At 41.6% G+C, this 19,728-nt stretch overlaps 1 protein-coding gene across 1 annotated transcript; it reads right to left on the bottom strand.

Moving 5' to 3' along the window:
- Positions 1 to 6,723: 6,723 nt before the first annotated feature.
- Positions 6,724 to 7,146, bottom strand: LOC128114047 (60S ribosomal protein L23a-like). Its single transcript, XM_052743911.1, has one exon. It carries the CDS (start codon positions 7,144 to 7,146, stop codon positions 6,724 to 6,726), a length of 423 nt encoding a protein of 140 aa, XP_052599871.1.
- Positions 7,147 to 19,728: the final 12,582 nt, after the last annotated feature.

Raw genomic sequence — 19,728 nt, 5'->3', positions numbered from 1 at the left:
CCCTACCAACTGAGCTACATCCCCAGTCCCACAGCTATATTAATATAAGTTTTATGTGACATGAGGAACTTAATAAGAAAATGAAGACCTCAAAGAAACAGCCAGATCTGTGTCTATGACATCATATGCAGGGGGCCTCTCCTAAGCACTAGAGCTCCCTACCTCCGACACTGCATGGCTCATTTGGTTTCTGGAGTGAGTGACCCCTTTGGCTGTATTTCCCCCAGTCCTCTATCACTATCCCCACTGCATAGACCACAGAGGGAAGGTGTGGTTTACTCTCAAGGAAGAAGCCTTCTTCCTCTTTCGAATGGAGGGAGTGGGCAGATGGTAACAATCACATGCAGACTCATGCTTATGTGAGTTCAGATTCTGGGAATCTAAAGCCGTGTGATAGAAATACACTTTACTAAGTTTTACTTCTGGAGAAAAATTTGAAGCGAGAATCTTTCTAAACGAGGAAAAAATCAGCAATCACATATATTCAAAGCTGGTAGATGCAGTGATTTCTTTTTATTTTTTATTTACTACCGTGAAGCTGGTAAATGGAACTACCTGCTACTATTCTTGAAAAATTGTTTTTTTCACAAGAAGGCTTTCATGTATGTATGTATGTAATGCATTTTGTTGAAATACTCTCTCCATCCCCTCCCCTCTAAGTCTCCCCCTATCCAATAACACTTTTCCCTCACAATGTGTTCTTTGTCCATCTTTGGGGAACATTATTCTTGAATTATGTGAGTTGTAAATTATTAAAGATGTTCTTGAAGCATTCTGGCATAAACTGATTTCAATCTTCTAGGTGAGCATTCTATCAGCTGAGCCACGTCTCCAGTCCAGCTTGTGATTTCAATCTACTGTTGTCTCTTGTTTGCTGTTGGGGAGAAGGACCAGAGAAAAGAAGGACCCAAAAGTCAGGTGTAGGTGCATGCATTTGCCTATGTATGTGCACAGGAAGGCCAAAGATTGAGTTTGTGGGTGTCTTCCTCTGTCACTCTCCATATTATTTTTGTTAAGGCAGGAGCTTTCATTGAACCCGGATCCTGCTGCTTCAGCTAGACTGGCTGTCCGGCAAGCCCCAGGATCTGCCAATCTCTAACTGCCATTGTTGGGATTGCAGGTGTCCTCTGCCATACCACACTTTGACACAGGGGCCAAGGATCTGAATTCAAGTCCTCATCCTTTCACAGTGTCTTAGTCACTTTTCTATTGCTGTGAAGAGACAGTATGACCGAGGCAACTCTTATAAAGGAAGATGTTTAATTGGGGGCTTGCTTACAGTTTCAGAGGGTTAGTCTATTATCATCATGGTGGGGAGCATGGTGCTGGAGCAGTAGCTGAGAGCTATATCCAGAAAGAGAGAAAGAGAGGGGAGAGAGAGAGAGAGAGAGAGAGAGAGAGAGAGAGAGAGAGAGAGAGAGAGAGAGAGAGAGAGAGACTGAGCCTGGTATGGGTTTTTGAAACCTCAAGCCCCCAACACACACACACACACACACACACACACACACACACACACACACACACACACACATACACACACTTTTTCCAACAAGGCCACACCTCCTAATCCTAGGAAAGAATCCCACTTCCTGGTGCCTAAGTATTCAAATATATGAGCCTATGGGGGCCATTCTTATTCGAACCACCGCACACAGCAAGCACTTTACTCAGTGAGCCCTCTCCACAAGGGCATTCATGGGGAAGGGGAGAACTAGATTCTGAATTAGTAGCTTCAAGGTCAGGTGACAGGCAATGGCATTACTGTGAAAGGATGAGAGTCCATGTCTTCACTTCTCAGTGGCTCCCAGAAACACTGTGGACACTTTATTTAATTAATTAATTTAGAGGATTTGGAACGGAATCTTGCTATGTAGGCTAGGCTGACTTCAAACTTGCATCTGTCCCGTGTCAGCCTCCTGAACGCTGGAATTACAAATATGAGCCCTAGTAAGGGACCGAAGTGTTTTCCCCTCCTAGTACTGGGGATTGAATTTATGCCCTAACACATGATAGGCAAATACTCTATCACTGATTTGTAGCCTGAACCCCAAATTTTAAAAACTGGCAACCCTGACACCATGAGGGTTCAAGGTTGAGCTGTTCAGGGAGAGTCAGAGGGGAGAGAAAAAATACCAGATAGTGATTGTTGCTGACAAGCTGATCCACAGGCACAGGAAAGCCATCCTTGGAAGATTTTCAGTGGTATTTTGCAGCAGGGAGAGCATTTGAGATGCTGATGATATTCAACTTGAATTGTTAGCCACAGGCTTCTGAGGCCTTGAAATTCTTGATTTTTAGGAAATGCATGTGTGTGTGTGTGTGTGTGTGTGTGTGTGTGTGTGTGTGTGTGTGTGCATCCATGCATGTGTATGTGCGTGCACTGTGGTTGCATGTAGTATGCTTGACTGTGTATGTACACATGAAGGTCAGTGGACTTCAGGTATCTTCTATTACTCTCCACCTTATTTATTGAGATAAGGTCTCGCTGAACATGAAGCTCACCATTTCAGCTAGAATGGCTGAGCAGCAAGGCCCCGGGGATCCTCCTGTGTCTGCTCCTTGCTGCCAGCACTAGGGTTACAGGCATGTGCTGCCACGTCTGACTCTTACATGGGTTCTGGAGATTCAGATTCAGCATCTCAAGCTTTCACAGCAAACATTTGACTCATGGAATCGTCCTCCCAGCCCCTTTGAAAGTCTTATTCCTGTGGTGGTTTTGCTCCTTTTCCTTTTCCTTTTTCTGGACTGGGGCTGTTTACTGACTCCCGGAACCTTTGCTTTTCTTTGGTAGAATGTGGACAACAACAGTACTTACTTTAAAAGATTTGGGGGGGAGAATTCAGTGAGGGCATGCAAAGAAGGGTTGGAGAGAGCACAGCGCCTCACTGTATTGCACGTGCTCAATGATTGTGAGCTATGAATAATAAAGTAGGCCATTCTCACCCCCATAGTCTTCTCTGAAGCACTCACTCTCAATTTCCTAGAGTCCTTGGGCTTGCTAGCACGCATCACACACCAGACTACCTTGATGTTGGGGAGTCGTTTCTGGGTCTTAGATCCTTGCTAATCTTAGCAGCTAATGTGGCAGGAGGACATGGGTAATGATTTCTTGTTAATCTTGAGCCCTTAGAAACGGAACTGTCATTGCAGCCAGTGCTTTCCAATGTTCTGTCACACCTATTGCATAAATAGCAACTTTGAACTCAGAGAGATGGGATTTCACTAGGAAAGACTGAGCAATTCCGAGAGGAGAATTTCCCATATGTTCTCGCTCCCTGACCTTTTGGGGAAATTACTGCTCTTTGCTTTCTTCTTCATTAGATGGCAGAAACATTCTTCGACAAAAGCAATTAATGAAAAGCTAACTATATTAAAGCCGTATTTTCTGTCTTTATTACAGTCAAAATGGCAGTGCTAATGAAGCCTTGAAAGTGTGATTAGGGGTTTCCATGGCAACCAGTTGGGGTGGGGGATGAGGAAGGAGGCCAAGTTCTGGGTTATAGGTGCTTTTCTTTAAACTTTTGGCTCAGTCTACCACGGAGTTATAGTTTCAGCCCATATGTGCTTCTCCTCCATTCCTCCAGAACCCCAGAGATTCTGTGTGTTATGGAATGTGGACCTCTGAATATAGCAGCCTAACATTACCATCGTTATCAGAACAGCTGTGAATATTCGCAAGAGACCTCCAGGGCAAAACCTGATGATATTTCCTCACAGCAAAAGGAAATGGGGAGGGTCATTAGATCCTCATCTGAGATCTCAGCCACTCTCTCCTGCATGCCCCTCCCAGCTGCATGTAATTCGGCTCCAGCTACACAGTCTCTTGAGGTGCTAGAGTATGCACATATGGATGGTGAGCGTAAGTGGGTACTCAATCTATGTTGCTTTTGGAGATTGTTACCCATGATGATGTGAGACTCTTCAGTGATGTCACTGTCTTGGGGTCACCCCATGCTCCAGTAAATAGCCCCAATAAACTCATCGATTCACTAAGTCTGATTTGGGTGGAATTAGTATTTTGATCTGTCATTGGTGCCGGAGTGAGTGGACATTTGTTTATATCTCCCCTGGAAAAGTTCATACAGCACCATATTTGCAGCTCAACGTGTTTGGAAGTTTCTTTACCATAGCTTTTAGCCCTGCTCACATACAGGGCTCCTATCAGCTCTCCCTACCTGGAGGTAGGGCTGGAGCAGGTTGAATGCCTGCCTTCATGAATTCCCTGTCCACAAATGCTTGTTTCCATAGTATATTTAATCATGTCATTTTGCCTTAAATTTTCTCCATTCTAAAGGCAAGGATGCTTCAAGGATTCAGAAGGAGAACTGGTTTTTGGAGTCAGTCTTTGTTTGTTTGCTTGTTTTGTTTTTTGGAGACAGGGTTTCCCTGTGTAGCCTTGCCTGTCCTGGATCTCACTCTGTAGACTAGGCTGGCCTCAAACTCACAGAGATCCACCTGCCTCTACCTCCCAAGTGCTGAGATCAAAGGTGTGTGCCACCGTCGTCCGGCTATCACGGAGTCAGCTGTGAGGTCAGGGTCTGTGCCGTTCAACTCTAAGAGCAGCATCCATTCCTTCAGTCCATGATGTATGTAGAAGGTCTACTCTATTTATTCTGAGAGGTTGGGTAGTTCTAGAAAATGAAAATTTGCAGAGGTGTCCTTGTTGGGGGTTATGATAGAGAACAAAACACAGTTTTATATGTTTCTATTAAATGCCTAGATGCCAAGATAGGGGACCAAAGCTTTGTGGAAAAAACTGTGTATTGTATTTCTTCTGTGATTTCTGGCACCCATGAAGCTTCTCATTGATGGTGGTGTTTAAAGACATTCTTTTATCTCAGCTATTAACACAGCCTTCCTATAGATTTCTTCAATGATATTGTTTTTAGTCCCTGTTATAAATCCCCTCTTTTTAGTTTTTTCCTCTGAGAAGCTTCTTCTATTTTATTTGCAATTCTTATATTATTGTAAGCATTTTTCCAGTGGCACAGTGGGATGGATGGAGTTTGTGTCAGTTTGCCCTCTTACACAAAGAACCTCCAATTTTTGCTTGGAATGAAAGAGCTGTTTGATGCCTGAAGTTGGATGGACTGAAAATGTAACTTGGATCTTTAATATGATGAGATAGTTCTGTGATTATTTCCCAACTTAAAATTAGAGGGGGGGGGAGAGAGAGAGAGAGAGAGAGAGAGAGAGAGAGAGAGAGAGAGAGAGAGAGAGAGAGAGAAAGCATATGCATGAAAGTGCATGCTTACCTACTGCCCACGTACCTCAGGGCACATATGGCCACCAGAGGACAATTTACAGGAGTTGATTCTTGCCTTCTACCTTGTGGAGTCAGGGTCTCTTTTGTGTCTTCTGCGGTACTACACTGCACTCCTACACCAGGCTAGATGGCCCAAGAACTTCGGGTTGATTCTCTGCTACCCACCTTGCCATAGCAGTGCTGAGATTACAGATGGGTTCCATCTCTTTTGGTTTTTTATCTGGCTTCTGGGGGTTAAACTCAGGTCAGCAGGCTTTCGTGGCTAGTGTGTGGCTACTGCTTTTACTCACTGAACCAACTTCACAGGCCCCATTTCCCAACTTTCAAGTCATCTCTCTTTGCTCGCCAGTAGGCATTTCCTTCCTTCCTTCCTTCCTTCCTTCCTTCCTTCCTTCCTTCCTTCCTTCCTTCCTTCCCTTCTATCAAGGTCTCTCTCTCTCTCTCTCTCTCTCTCTCTCTCTCTCTCTCTCTCTCTCTCTCTCTCTCTCTCTCTCTCTCTCCCTGTTAGTGTGTGGGCACATGCATGTAGAGGCCAACTTCACATGTTGTTCTTGATGTCACTCATCTTACTTTGCGACAGTCTTTCCCTGGCCTAGAGGTCATCAAGTAGGCTAGGCTGCCTGCTCAGCAGTTACCCATGGGCTAACTGCCTTTGCCTCCCCAGCACTGAGATTGCAAATGCATGCTACTACATCTGACTTTTTCATGGTTCCTGGGGATTAAACTCATGTCCTCTTGCTTGCATGGCGAGCACTCTACTGACTAAGCTGTATTCCCAGCTCCTAAGCATTTTTTTCTCTAAAGTATTGCTTGGCTTTCCTGCTTCCTTTTTAAATTTAAAAAAATATTTATTTATTTATTTATTTATTTATTTATTTATTTTTATTTATTTATTTTTTTTTTTTGGTTTTTCGAGACAGGGTTTCTCTGTGTAGCTTTGCGCCTTTTCCTGGAACTCACTTGGTAGCCCAGGCTGGCCTCGAACTCACAGAGATCCGCCTGGCTCTGCCTCCCGAGTGCTGGGATTAAAGGCATGCGCCACCACCGCCCGGCCCTATTTATTTATTTTTAATTTATGTGTTTCTCTTTGTGTGTATGCCATATGTGTGTGTTAATGGAGGTCCAAAAAGGACAAAGGATCTACTAGAGATGGAGTTACACAGTCAGTTGTGAACTGTACATGTGCTGGGAAAACAGTTCAGATCATTTAGAAGACCAGAAAGTGCTCTTGAGCCATCTCTCCAGCCCCTTCCTGCTTCTTCTTCTTTTTTTGTTTCTGTTTTTATGGTGAAAAAAAAATGTGTGTTTTGAGTTAGCCAGCTGAACTCAGTTTAGATGATCCCAATTTTGTTGGCAACATCCTGAGCATCATAATCAGCAGGTAGCCGTAGATCATTTGTCTTATTTTGCCCATCAGACCTTATAAGTGTATTACTGAGTTTGGCCAAATCAATGTCTTAGAGGTTCGTTACAGCCTGATTGATCTGGTGCTCAATGGTCTTGACAGCCACACTGAACACAAGTGTGCTCTTGTCCTCTGTCTTCTTCATGGCTGACTCGGTGATCAGGGGGAACTTGATGATGCCATAGTGGTCAAGCTTGTTTCTCTTGGGTATATCTTTCGAGAGTATTTGGGCTGCCTCTGGAGCTGCAGGGTCTTGGGCTACTGGAAGCTGGGTAATAAATGGATCTTCCTCTCTTTGAGGCTGTGGATGCCATTTAACACTACCTTTTTTGGCTTTCAAGGCCTTTGCTTTGCCTTTGGAAGAGGCAGGAGCTTCCTTCTTTGCTTGTGGCACCATCTTGGTGGAAAGCCTTGCTTCTTTTTCATTCCCACTTAAGTTATACCAGAATTGATGACTTTCAAGATCTACCTGCATCCTTTCTGGCTTCTCTGCTCCTTGCTCAAAGCATCCTGCACCTAGCAGTGCAAATACTTTCTTCAACTCTTATCTGGAAGAGAACACTCCCATTCTACAAAGCTCTGAATAACTCTAGTGACCTCTTGAATAAAATTAAAAGTACTACTAATACACGCTAAGGTCATTAGCTTATAAGCCTCTCTACTTGGTGGGCCCTGCCTGCCCCACTCCACTCAGACATCTTTGTCCAGATGCATAAACTCATTTACACTCTGTTCATAATACACATTAATGCCTAGCAACCACCCCTCCTGCTCAGAATGCCCCCCATCTCAATTTAACTAGGAAAATAATTGGCTTCAATTTGTTCAACCAATCATGTTTCAAATTTCCTTACAATGGAACACTTGCTCTCAGGCAGCTATTAAAGCAGTACCAGCTATTGTTCCACCCTTAACCCTCTTCCTTTCTGCTATGTACCTTGTGGAACACATTCACAGGTTGCCCTTGACCTATCTGTCAGTTTGGCTAAGCTGTATCACCCAGTTACAGAACTAGTCCAGATGGTACTGTTTTCTTCCATGTGAATGAATACAATCTCTCTTTCCCTTCATTCTTTCTTTCCTGTATAGAGTAATGACTGACTTCATATCTTGTGTGACTATTACAGCAATAGTCAGATGTTTAAGTATCTCTGTAGAGTTCTGACTTAGATTCTTTTAGGTATCTACCTAAAGGTTCTTGTCTTAGGTTTCTTTTTTTTTTTAGAAACCTCCACAATGTTTTCCACAGTGGCTGCATCATTTTGCATTCCCACCAGCGTCAAGTAAGCACTCCTCTTTCCCCACGATCTCTGCAGCATTTATTGTAATTGGTTTTCTTGATGATAGCCACTCTGACTGGGGTGAGAGAGAATCTCAAGGCAGCCTTGCTTTGTATTTCCTTGATGGCTAAGGATGTTGAACGTTTTTCAAGTATTTCTTCTTTCAAGAACTGTCTATTCCATTCATTGGACTATTTGTTGATATAATAAATATATTTATATTTATTTAAATTTAAAAATTATTTATTCTTTAATAACTTCACATGTGTATATAATGTATTCTGGTCACACTCTTCCCTCTACCCTCTCTTCTCCCCATACCTTCACCAACCCCAGGTATATTTTAAGATTTAATTTTTTTTTTCTGTGTGTGTGTGAATTCATAGACACATGTGTGTGCTGGTGCATGCACTTGTGTGCACATGTGAAGGCAAGAAGAGGGTGTTAGGTACCCTTCTCTATCATTGTTTACCTAGTGCTTTTGAGGCAGGGCCTCTCCCTGAACCTGGGGCTCATATTTTCTCTACTGAGGTGGAAGTGAGCAAGCCCCATTCATCTTCTTTTTTCACCAACCTTGGAACTGGAGTTATAGGCATATATAGCTTTTTATGGGGGTGCAGCAACACTCTTAATGGGTGAATCATCTCTCTAATCCCCCAAATATATTTTAAGTAAAGCAAGTTACTCTCTGTAATGTAGGTGAGCTATACCTTATCATTTATAGGCTTTAAGGTAAAAGCTGAGGTTTCTTGAAGAAATTCTAGCTCAAGATGCAGAATCAACTTCCTCTCATGTTCCCAGCCAGTTGAACAATCCACATTCCAAATATTATGACTTATTTGATTCATCTGATTGTTACCCAGCAATGGTTCTTATAGTGGTTAGTTTTTATTGTCAAACTTGATACAAACCAGAGTCACCTGAAAAGATGGAACCTCAGTTGAAGAGTTACCTTTATCAGATTGTCCTATAGGCATGTATGTGGGAGTTATCTTATTTGATGACTAATGTGGGAAGGCCTAGTCCACTGTGGGTGGCACCATTCCTAGGCAGGTAGGCCTGGACTATATAAGAAAGAAAACTGAGCAGGCCAGTCAGCAGCATTTCTCCCTGGTTTCTGCTTCAAGCTTCTGCCTTGAGTTCATGTCTTGGCTTCCCTTGATAATGGACTGTAACCTGTAAGATGAAATAAATCCTTTTCTCTTCAAGCTGCTTTTGGTCATGGTGTTTATTGAAGGAACAGAAAAGCAAACTAGGACAGTGCTATTAACATTTGGGTGGGCTGTTTATTTTGGGGCTGTTTTTTGTACCATAGGATGTTCAGCATCATCCTTGTCCTCTGTCTACTAGATGACAATTGCATTCATTTCTCACAAGTTGCAACAAACAAATATACCTCCAGAAATTTTGTTTTTGCCAAAAGCTCATGAGTTGGAAAAATTATCTCTGGATGAAAACCTCTGATTTAACTTCGTGCTGTATTTGGCCTATATCATTAAGTAGTCATTAAAAACAATCCACATGGTAGTGATACCCCATACTTTATGTACTCATAGTCATTTTTGGTGGGCTAATTTTTCTACCTTAAAATTTTTATTTATTATTACTGTTGTTGTGTGTGCATGTGTGTTTGTGTGTATGACACATATGAATGCAGTCTCGTGTGTGCCATGGTGCCAGGATGGGGCGAAAGGCAACTTTGAGGAGTCAGGTTCTGGGGATTGAGCTTAGGTTGTCAGGCTTTCCTGGCAAGCACTTTTACCCAATGAACTATCTTGCCAGCCATTTTCACCTTCTGATATCAAAAATAGCACTATGATGAATGTAATTGCCTAAGAACCACTGGTGGGATTTCAAACACTTTCCCTTTAGCATTATTTCCTAAATGTACATTTCTTAGTCAAAAGACATGAACATTTCAGGAGCTCTTGAAATATTTTTCTGAAATAATAACTTCAGAATTGTTATATAAATATGCATGCCCCCCTGTCCAGTGGTACATGAGTATGCTTACCTTATAAATACTCATAAGTGCTGGGGATTGACCTTTGAGACAGACTCCTGATTATATATTCAAATTTTTAAAAGATGACATTCTGAAATTTTAGTTTGCACTTTTTGATCTTTAGTAAAGTTTTCCCATGTGCTGCTGGGAAAATTTGGGTTTCTTTTTATTTGTTTATTCTTAGCTAAATCATAGACAGCTGGATTTTTTAAAAATCTTTATGAAAGTGATCTTTAGAAAGACATCAACTGATTTGTCTTGAGGGAACTACACTGATTTGAATTCTTTTTATCAGTTACCTTGTTGTGGTGATTTGAATGAGAATGCCACCCCCCCCCCCCATAGGCTCATGTGTTTGAATGCTTGGTTCCCAGTGGATGGAACTGTTTGGGAAGGATTAGGAGGTGAGGCCTTGTTGGAGGAGGCATGTCATTGGAGGTGGGCTTTGAGGTTTCAAAAGTCCATGGATTTCCATTGTTCTCTTTCTCTCTGCCTCATGGTTGCATCTCAAGATGTGAGGTTTCAGCAACTGCTGCAGTACCGTGCTTGCCTGTATACTGTCATGCTCCTGTCATGATGATCATGGACTCTAACCATCTGAAACTGTAAGCCCCAATGAGTACTTTTTTTATAAGCTACCTTGAACATGGTATTGTACTATAGTAATAGAAAAGCAACTAAGACTCTTGTTTCCCCAATTTCTAGAAACAGATTCAGTTTCTTGGACTTGTTAGAATAAAGAAAACTTCTGTAATGCAAATGGAACTTCTTCTCTAAAGAAGCATGGTGGAGAGAGAAAGAAAAAAGGAAAAGGACTTGCTGGTATTTATAGGAGCTGGGCATGATGGTATGTACCTGTAACCCAAGCACTCAGAAGGCAGAGGCAAAAGGATTGCCGGGAATTCAAGGCCAGCCTGTGCTTCAGGGTGAGTCTCAGGCCAGTGTGGGCTACAGAATGAGATGACCCTCTCTCAAAATGAACATAGAAGCAAACCAACAGACTAAGCAAAATGAAAATGATTCCCTAAACAAAAAATACATTTTTCTAATTTTTGAATTTCTAACCATAAAGCTATATTTTATTTATTTTTTGTTGTTGTTTTGAGACATGGTCTCATTATGGAGCTCTGCCTGGCCTCAAACTCATGGAGATCTGCCTGCCTCTGCCTCTGGATTGCTGGGATTAAAGGTGTGCCTTACCACAGCTGGCTCAAAGCTGTGCTTTATGTAGCTAAGTTTGCTAAGGTTTCTTATTAGTGTTAAAATATGTGTTGATTTCACTGCTCTATTCTCTTTGGGACATGAAGAGCTGGAATCCAGTCCCACCTCTTATTCAACTACTTCTGTGACCTTGAACAAATTATCTCTTTGAACACAACCCTCCCTGTTTGTACATTAAAATGACTACAGAAGATGATACCTCACTATCCTTAGGATTCCAAAAATATGTGTTCCTATAATGTGAAGAAAATCAATAACATAACAGCAATTACCTGAGACCCTACCATTTTGTTTTGGGTTGTAGAGAGGAGGGATGCAATGCCAAAATGATGGAATAGAAACTACCGGAATACAATATTTTTATTTCAATCAATGATCTGTGTCTCTTTCCCCCTTTATTATTCTGCAGCTCTTTTGAAGTATCAGATACTATAAGTGCAATAGTAGAGAGTGAGTGTTTGCATTGGACTACTACTGTTAAGACAGGAGAAGTCACAAAATCAGCATTCATTATTGATAGAATATGCCTCTCTTAGTTACCTTTCTATTATAATAACAGAACATCATCACCAAGGCAACTTATAAAATAAAAACTTTAATTTGGGACTCATGGTTACAGAGGGTTAGAGTTTATGACCATCATGGAGAGAGAAAGAAAGGAAGAAGAAGAAGAAGAAGAAGAAGAAGAAGAAGAAGAAGAAGAAGAAGAAGAAGAAGAAGAAGAAAGAGAGAGAGACAGAGACAGAGAGACAAGACAGAGAGAGACAAAGACAGAGAGACAAAGATAGACAGAGAGAGAGAGAGAGAGAGAGAGAGAGAGAGAGAGAGAGAGAGAGAGAGAGAGAAAGAGAGAGAGAGAACAAGAGAGAGAGAGAACGAGAGCGAGAGAGAGCTCCTGGGTCTGGAGTGAGCTTTTGAAACCTCACAGCCTATCCCCAGTGACACACCTCCTTCAACAAGGCCACATCTCCTAATACTTCCCAAACTGGGAACCAAATATTTAAATATATGAGCCTATTGGAGGGGCATTCTTCTTCAAACCACCACAATGCCACTGTGTATATTTGTCTGTTGCATCCATTGGAATAGAAATTCCATGAGGGGAAAGACATTTTGTGTCTTGTCTATCATGGGATGCTCAGTGCCTAGTCAAGCACCCCATATATAGTGTGCACTTGAGAAGTCCACAAAGGACAGTAAGATGAGTGGATGAGCTGAGGATCTCTGTAGAACATGGACATAGAACTCTTGTATATAACTTATTCAAAGGGGAGCAAGAGTTCATTCATGTGTGTCTCTGGAGCTTGAACCTGAATCCTGTTCTCCAGATCTGTCCTCTGCAAAGAATCCCAGTGTGGGTAGCTAAACTGAAGTTAGCAGAATAAAGTCAACCATCCTTGAGAATGATTGACAGAAAGAATGGAGAACTAAACAAACAAACCCCAAAAACTTAGGGAGAAAAATGAGCTAACTTATGTAAATATACTTTAAAAGAGATTTTTGGATGACATCGTTTTTCTTTGGTATCATTGAAAGGTTTTGTGAAGGTGGTTTTAGAAATATGCTTTGTTAATATGATTACCATGCATATGAACAGACGTTCACAAAATGGAAGCTTTTGATTCTGTCAGTGTAGAGAACTATGTTTTCATAAATATGTTGACAAGAAAGGTGATGGAGTTAGAGACTGAGATACAGGGGAGTGATCCTTGCTCAGGATTGCAGAGGAGAGCAAACCATTGAGCTTCATCTCTGGATGCCTCACTTGTAAAATCAGGATGGGAACTGGCAAAGATGGGGAAGCAATAGCTAGGACTACAAGGCATTTGCAAAATACAAGTAGATTTTTAAAGCTATTGTTGCAGTTGCAAACACTTTCAAAATGATGTTGGAGATCTCCACTTGGAAACTGCAACTGTAAACCTGTTGACAAGCAATTTAAAAGAGCACCGGATTTTAATACTATATAATTATATCTGAGATTTGTTCCATAAATTCAGCAAAACTGAAGTGTAGGTCCAGAAGTTTGTCCATTGTTTTCTGATGGGCAGTCACAGTATGAATCAGCTAGCTAAATACTCAAAAGTACTATAAGAAAGATGGATCGATTTGAATCATATATTCTTTTCAGAGACAAACTTCTTCAGTCTCTCTACATAATCTGCATATTTTGTTATGCTACCACTTCTTAAAACAGAATGAGCATGTTCTCCAGTAAATGAAGCCAATTGGAAGCATTTAACAGACACTCACAATGTACTTTTGGCAGTGAGTTTATACATAGAGATTTATTCTTTAGAAAGTTTTCACTGAGCCTGTTGTGAAGTTCCATTGACCACAGAGACAATGTGTGCTTTGTGATGGAGTCTGTAAGGCTGTTTCTTTGCCACAATGGTTTCCTTTTCTCCTGGCCACACAACTGGACTACACTATCTTCCCTTGTGGTCAGTTAGGTATAATTAGGTGCAACTGAGTGATGGCTAGTAGAATGTAGGTGGAAACAGTGTAGGTTATTGCAACTACTCATACGATCCTCTTTGGTGGTCTGGGTCCCTGGGCTGTTTTGCAGAGCAGAGATGCAACCACTTCCCCAAACCCTCAACTTATTGGACATTATTTTAGAGAACAATCAACTTTGATTGCTTATACCATTGAAATTTCAGCGCAGCTAGGATGATCTTAATTAATGCACAAGATAGAGGATGGAAACACTCGAGAACAGAAGCAACGGAAACACATTAGTGATCATTACAACTGTAAAAATAGAAATGCCTAAGTATGAAGGCATGCCTGGCTTCTCCCACTGTAGTGATCTGGGCCAATCCAGTTATAAGATATTATAGGGTAGCTGCTCACATGCTGGAAAAGAACTGAAGTGGAGTTTCCATGAGGACAAACATAAATAATAATCAATCCATTTGGCAAAATATTCAGCTCAAAAGCCCTTAAGTATTTAAGGATACTTCCTTATCTGTGTTTCAATGTCAAAAAGGCTTTATTGCTGTTTTACTTATTGTGGTAAGTAACTCACTAAGCAAAGAGGAGGGAAAGAAGAGAAAGAAAAGAGGAATGTGTTGGGATAGCTATTGGCTTTCTCTACCTGTTTTTTTTTATGTAGGGACTGATCCAAAGAACCAGGGTGAGTAGGTAACCCTAGGTGTGACCTCCTGGGAAAGACTACAGCTATAGGGTCTACAAGCCACCTAAGGGCAAGTATCCTTGGCAACCCTCATGGGTTAAGTCCTTGGGTACATGGAAGTTAGGCACCTTTTCTTGGGCATCATTAAGATGGAGTGTAGTGGGAAGGGATGAGAAATGTAATTAATGTGACAACAGCATCAAAACCCGCTCCCTGAAGCTACCAGGCAAAAAAAAAAAAAAAAAAAAAAAAAAAAAAAAAAAAAAAAAAAAAAAAAAAAAAAGAAGAGAGGAAAAAAGAAAAGACCTTTGTGCCGAGTGAAAATTGAGCATCTGTTCTGTCTCTCTCATGATGGCACCAAAGCATCTGCTCTTTTAATACAATTATATTAGCCCTGTGGAAATGTAAATCTCATGATTACAATTAGGTTAACCATATAACTTGTGGCTCAAACCAGGATACTTTCAAAGTGAAAGGGAGGGTCTAAAATAAATGAGATATGTATTTATTGACCAGCAGTGGCATTTTGCTATACCAACAGATCTACAAATAGTTTGATTTGAAATAAAAACATTTAGAAATTGAAGTAAGATATGTATACATATATTCATATACACCTGGGAGCAAATAGAAACATTTATTTTTTTGCTATTTTTTATTGTGTGTATGTGTGTGTCTGTGTGGGGTTTGTACACATGAGTACAGTTGCTCTCAGAGTCCAGAACAGGGTGTTTTATCCCTTCGAGCTGGAGTTATAGACTCTTGTGAGCTGCCCAGTGTGGGTGCTGGGAAGCAAACTCAGGTCCTCTGAAGAGCAGTATGTGTTCCTAACTGCTGAGCCATCTCTCCAGACATAAATTGAAACATTTTTTTGTATTGATAACCATGACATTAAAAACAGCAGAAGCAGAGCAATGACTTTTGTAAATCTTTGCATATTATGGGGTATATGATGGTTAGTTTTAATTGTCAACTTGATGGAATCTAGAATCACCTGGGAAGAGAGTCTCAATGAGGGGTTGCCTAGGCCAGGTTTGCCTGTGGGTGTGTCTGTGGGCAATTGTCTTAATTATGTTAATTGATGTAGGAAGACACAGCCCACTGTGGGCAGCACCATTCCCTTCTCTTGAGTCCTGACCTGTATAAGAATGGAGAAAGAGAGCTAAACACTAGAAGCATTTATGCACTGATTTCTTTCTGCTTTTGACTGCGGATATATGGTATGACTAGTTGTTTCAAGTTCCCACTGCCTTTTCTGCTATGGTGGACTGTAACCTGGAATTGTGTGCTAAAATAAACTCCTTTCCACTTAAATTGTATTTGTCAGGGTATTTTACCATAGCAACAGATATGAAACCATGCAGGATATCTCCTGAATCTCATCTTTTGGTAGGGAAGAACACAGTTAAAGGGGGAAGTCAAAGCAAAATAAAACACCTACAGAGAGATTGGAGTGGGCTGCCCTAAAGTGGGGAGCGGTCTGGTGGGTTCTGTGTTGTGGATTATAACAAAGTTTTATGAATATTTAAGAGGCAGATTGCATATTGGTGGGGTGTGTGACCCCCTTTCCCTCCCAAATCATGGTAGACCAGGTCTCTCTTTGGGGATATTTCTTCCCATGATCTTCTAGAAAAGTCCACAAAGATATGTTGTGTGTGTGTAAACTACAATACAATCTACTTTTGAGGATGCTGAGTCTTCAGAAGTGCCGTGTAGCAATTGGGAAAGTACCCTGGCATCTTAATTCCTGATATAGGAAGAACCCACCTACAGCTTCAAGGATGTTTAACAACAAAGGGGCATTCTGACCTTCAGGAGACACAGCTACTAGGATACAGTTACAGTTTTCCTTGTTTATTTCATATCCATCTCCTTGCCTACCTGTCTTCACACATTATTATTGGTTTTAAGCTGAATTTATTTCTCTGTGAGACTGTGTCACTTGTACTTATCTATAGGATGCATTTTAAAATGGTTATATGAAGTTAGTTTTTGAAAAAAATAACTTTTCTTTAAAGTTGCATTTCTGAACTAGCTAACTTGAGGTTTTTTAGCCCATTAGTCAACTCTTTATCACTAGAATTTATATGGAGGTCATAGGAAAACTTACAGGAGTTGGACTCTTCTTCCACCATATGAGTTCCAGGGCTTAAACCCAGGTTTTCAGGCTTGGCAGGAAGGAATAAATGTGTCACTGGGAGTGGGCTTTGAGATTTCAAAAGCCCATGGCAGTCCCAGTGTCTCTCTTTGTCTGTTGCTTGCAAATCAGGATGTAAAGCTCTCAGCTACTGCTCCAGCCCCATGCCTGTCTGCTTCCCACCATAATGATCATGGACTAACCCTCTAAAACTGTACCACGCCTTCAGTTAATTGCTTTCCTTTATAAGAGTTGCCTTGGTCATGGTCATTATGTTTCTTCACAGCAATAAAACAGTAACTAAGACAATAGGCAAGCACTCCATCAACAGCTATTAATATATCACCAACATTAATCTCAGTTGACATTATTTATTTTGTTTGGTTTCTCTCTTGTGTATGTATGCACTTAAAATATTAACTTAGTTATTTTCAATTTGTAAATTTATTTTATTTGTTGTGTATGAGTGTTTCCCTGCATCCATGTATTGCTGTAGAATAATCCTTTTGTACAGTGTGTGAATATATGTCACTATGATTGGTTTAATAAACAAGCTGACTTGCCAATAGCTGAACAGGATAAAGTTAGGTGGGAAAGCTGAGAAGGAGAAGGGTAGAGTCAGGAGTCACTAGCCAGATGCAGAGGGAGCAGGAGATGAATCTGCCATGCTAATAAAGGTACCACCATGTGGCAGAGCATAAATAAGGAATATGGGTTAACTTAAAATGTAAGAGTTAGTTAGTAATAAGCCTGAAGTATTGGCTGAACATTTACAATTAATATAAGCCTTTGTGTGGTAATTTAGAAGCAGCTCCTGGGATAGGAAAACTTTGCCTACAATGTATACTTACCATACATGTGCTTTGTGTCTATAGATCCAGCCAGAAGAAGGTGACAGATCCCTGGAACTGGGGTTACAGACAGTTGTGAGCTGCCATGTCTGTGCTGGGAATCAAAACTGGGTCCTTTGCAGGTGCTCTTAACCACTGAACCATCTCTCCAGCCTCTGTATGGACATTTACATTCATATTTAGTTCATTTAGCAACATTAATGGGTACCACTAACTGCTATTGGTCATTGGAATATGGACACATGCAGTGAAAACAAACAAGCTGGAATCATTAATTGGGTACATAGAACAATCAGCCAACTTGTATCAGCTGCCAAAAATATCTAAAATCAGTGGCTTAAAAACAGTATATCTTACACAACAAAGAATCCAGAGGTGGACAATCTAGGTGAATGATTTCATAAGGATACCAAAGCTGCAGGCTCCATTCCTTTCCTCAGCTACCCTCAGTATATAGTTGCTGCTCAGGATACAGCAGACTACCTCTCCTCCACTGTCATGTCTGCATTGCAAGGCAGACAAAAAGGCAGGACAGAGGCCACAAGGGTAAGGGTACCTATCTAAGGATGCCATGGGATCCCTATCTCAGAAGCTCTGTTAGAAGCCCTGCCAATAAGTTACTCAAAAAATCGGGAATTGATCTACCTCAATACCCAGCTATACCACTCTTGGGCATATACACAAAGGATGCTCCATCTTACCTCAAGGACACTTGCTCAGTTATGTTCATAGCAGCATTATTTGTAATAACCAGAACCTGGAAACAACCTCGATGTCCCTCAAGTGAAGAATGGATAACGAAAATGTGGTACATTTACACAATGGAGTATTACTCAGCTATTCAAAACAAAAATCATGAAATTTGCAGGCAAATGGATGGAACTAGAAAAAAATTATCCTGAGTGAGATAACCTAGACCTAGAAAGACAAATATAGTATGTATTCATTTATAAGTGGTTATTAGCTGTTAAGTAAATAATAATCAAGCTAAAATCCACAGACCAAAAGAGATTAGGAGGGCTCAAACGAGGGATGCATTGATCTCCTGGGAAGGGAAGATGGAGCAGATAGGGATGGAAGTGGGAGGGATCAGGTGTGTGTGTGTGTGTGTGTGTGTGTGTGTGTGTGTGTGTGTAAGGGAAGATGGAGCAGATAGGGATGGAAGTGGGAGGGATCAGGTGTGTGTGTGTGTGTGTGTGTGTGTGTGTGTGTGTGTGTGTGTGTGTGAAGAGCATGTGGGGAGAGACAGCTGGAATTGGAAGGCATTTTGGGGTCTGTGCAAAAACCTAGTTCAGAGGAAACTTCCTGGAATGTATGAAGGTGATCCTAGAGGACTCCTAGTGATGGAGGATATGGTGTCTGAACTGGCCATCTCTTGTAGCCAGGCAAGGCTTCCAGTGGCAGGAATGGGTTGTATTCAGTTGAGTTGTTGGCCAAGGGGGCGTGTCCTGTGGAGATCCCCAAACAACCGAGGCTGATGCTAGGACAGAGGGTTGTCCTCTGCAAACTTACAGTGGGCCCCATTGTCAAGGACAACATCCACACAGCTCATTGAACATAGGTCAAGCCGATGCCTGCATGGCACCTTCACCCCTGTGTTCTAGTCTCTTTGGTGTGGGAAGTTACTCTGCAGGTTACAGAAAGAGAAACCTGGACACCAACATAACAACAATACCTTTGACCTACACAATCTGTCCTGCGTGCAAGATGTACTGGGGCAATGGTGGTGCAGAACTTGTGGGAGTGGCCAACCAATGTCTGACTTAACTTGAGGCCCAGTCCTCGAGAGGGAGCCCATGCCCAACACTGCCTGGATGGCTAGGAACCAGAAACTGGATAGTCCAGAGACTTGGGGTAGAACCAAACACAAATAGGAAAAATCAATGAAAAGATTCCTAATGATATTCTGCTATACTCATAGATGGGTGCCTTGTCCAGTAGTCATTAGAGAGGCTTCCTCTGATAGCAGATATGAGCAGGTGCAGAGACCCACAGCCAGACATGTAGAGAAAGAGTCTAAATTGGAGGGCTCTATTTGGTCCCTCCCCTCAGAGCTCTAGGACTCTCTTGGAAGAGGGGGCAGAGAGAATGTAGGAGTCAGAGGGAATGGCCCACTGAATCAACTAAGCAGGACTCACATGGACTCACAGAGACTGAAGTGGCAAGCACCAGTCCTGCATGGGTCTGCACCAGCTCTCCTGCATAAATGTCATGACAGCTTGGTGTTTTTGTGGGACTCCTAATGGTGGGAGTGGTGTGTCTCTCATTCTTTTGCCTGCTCTTGGGACTCTTTCCCTCTCGTTGTGTTGCCTTTTCCAACTTTGATGTGAGGGCATTTGCCTTGTCTTATCTTGGGTCGTGTTTGGTTGTTGTCTCTTGGAGGCCTGCTCTTTTCTGAGTGGAGAGATAGGAGGAGTGGGAAGT

Source organism: Peromyscus californicus, unplaced genomic scaffold (genome assembly GCF_007827085.1).
Source record: "Peromyscus californicus insignis strain IS unplaced genomic scaffold, ASM782708v3 Scaffold_10__1_contigs__length_136768540, whole genome shotgun sequence".
NCBI lineage: Eukaryota > Metazoa > Chordata > Mammalia > Rodentia > Cricetidae > Peromyscus > Peromyscus californicus.
This window is presented reverse-complemented; position numbering and strand designations above follow the sequence as displayed.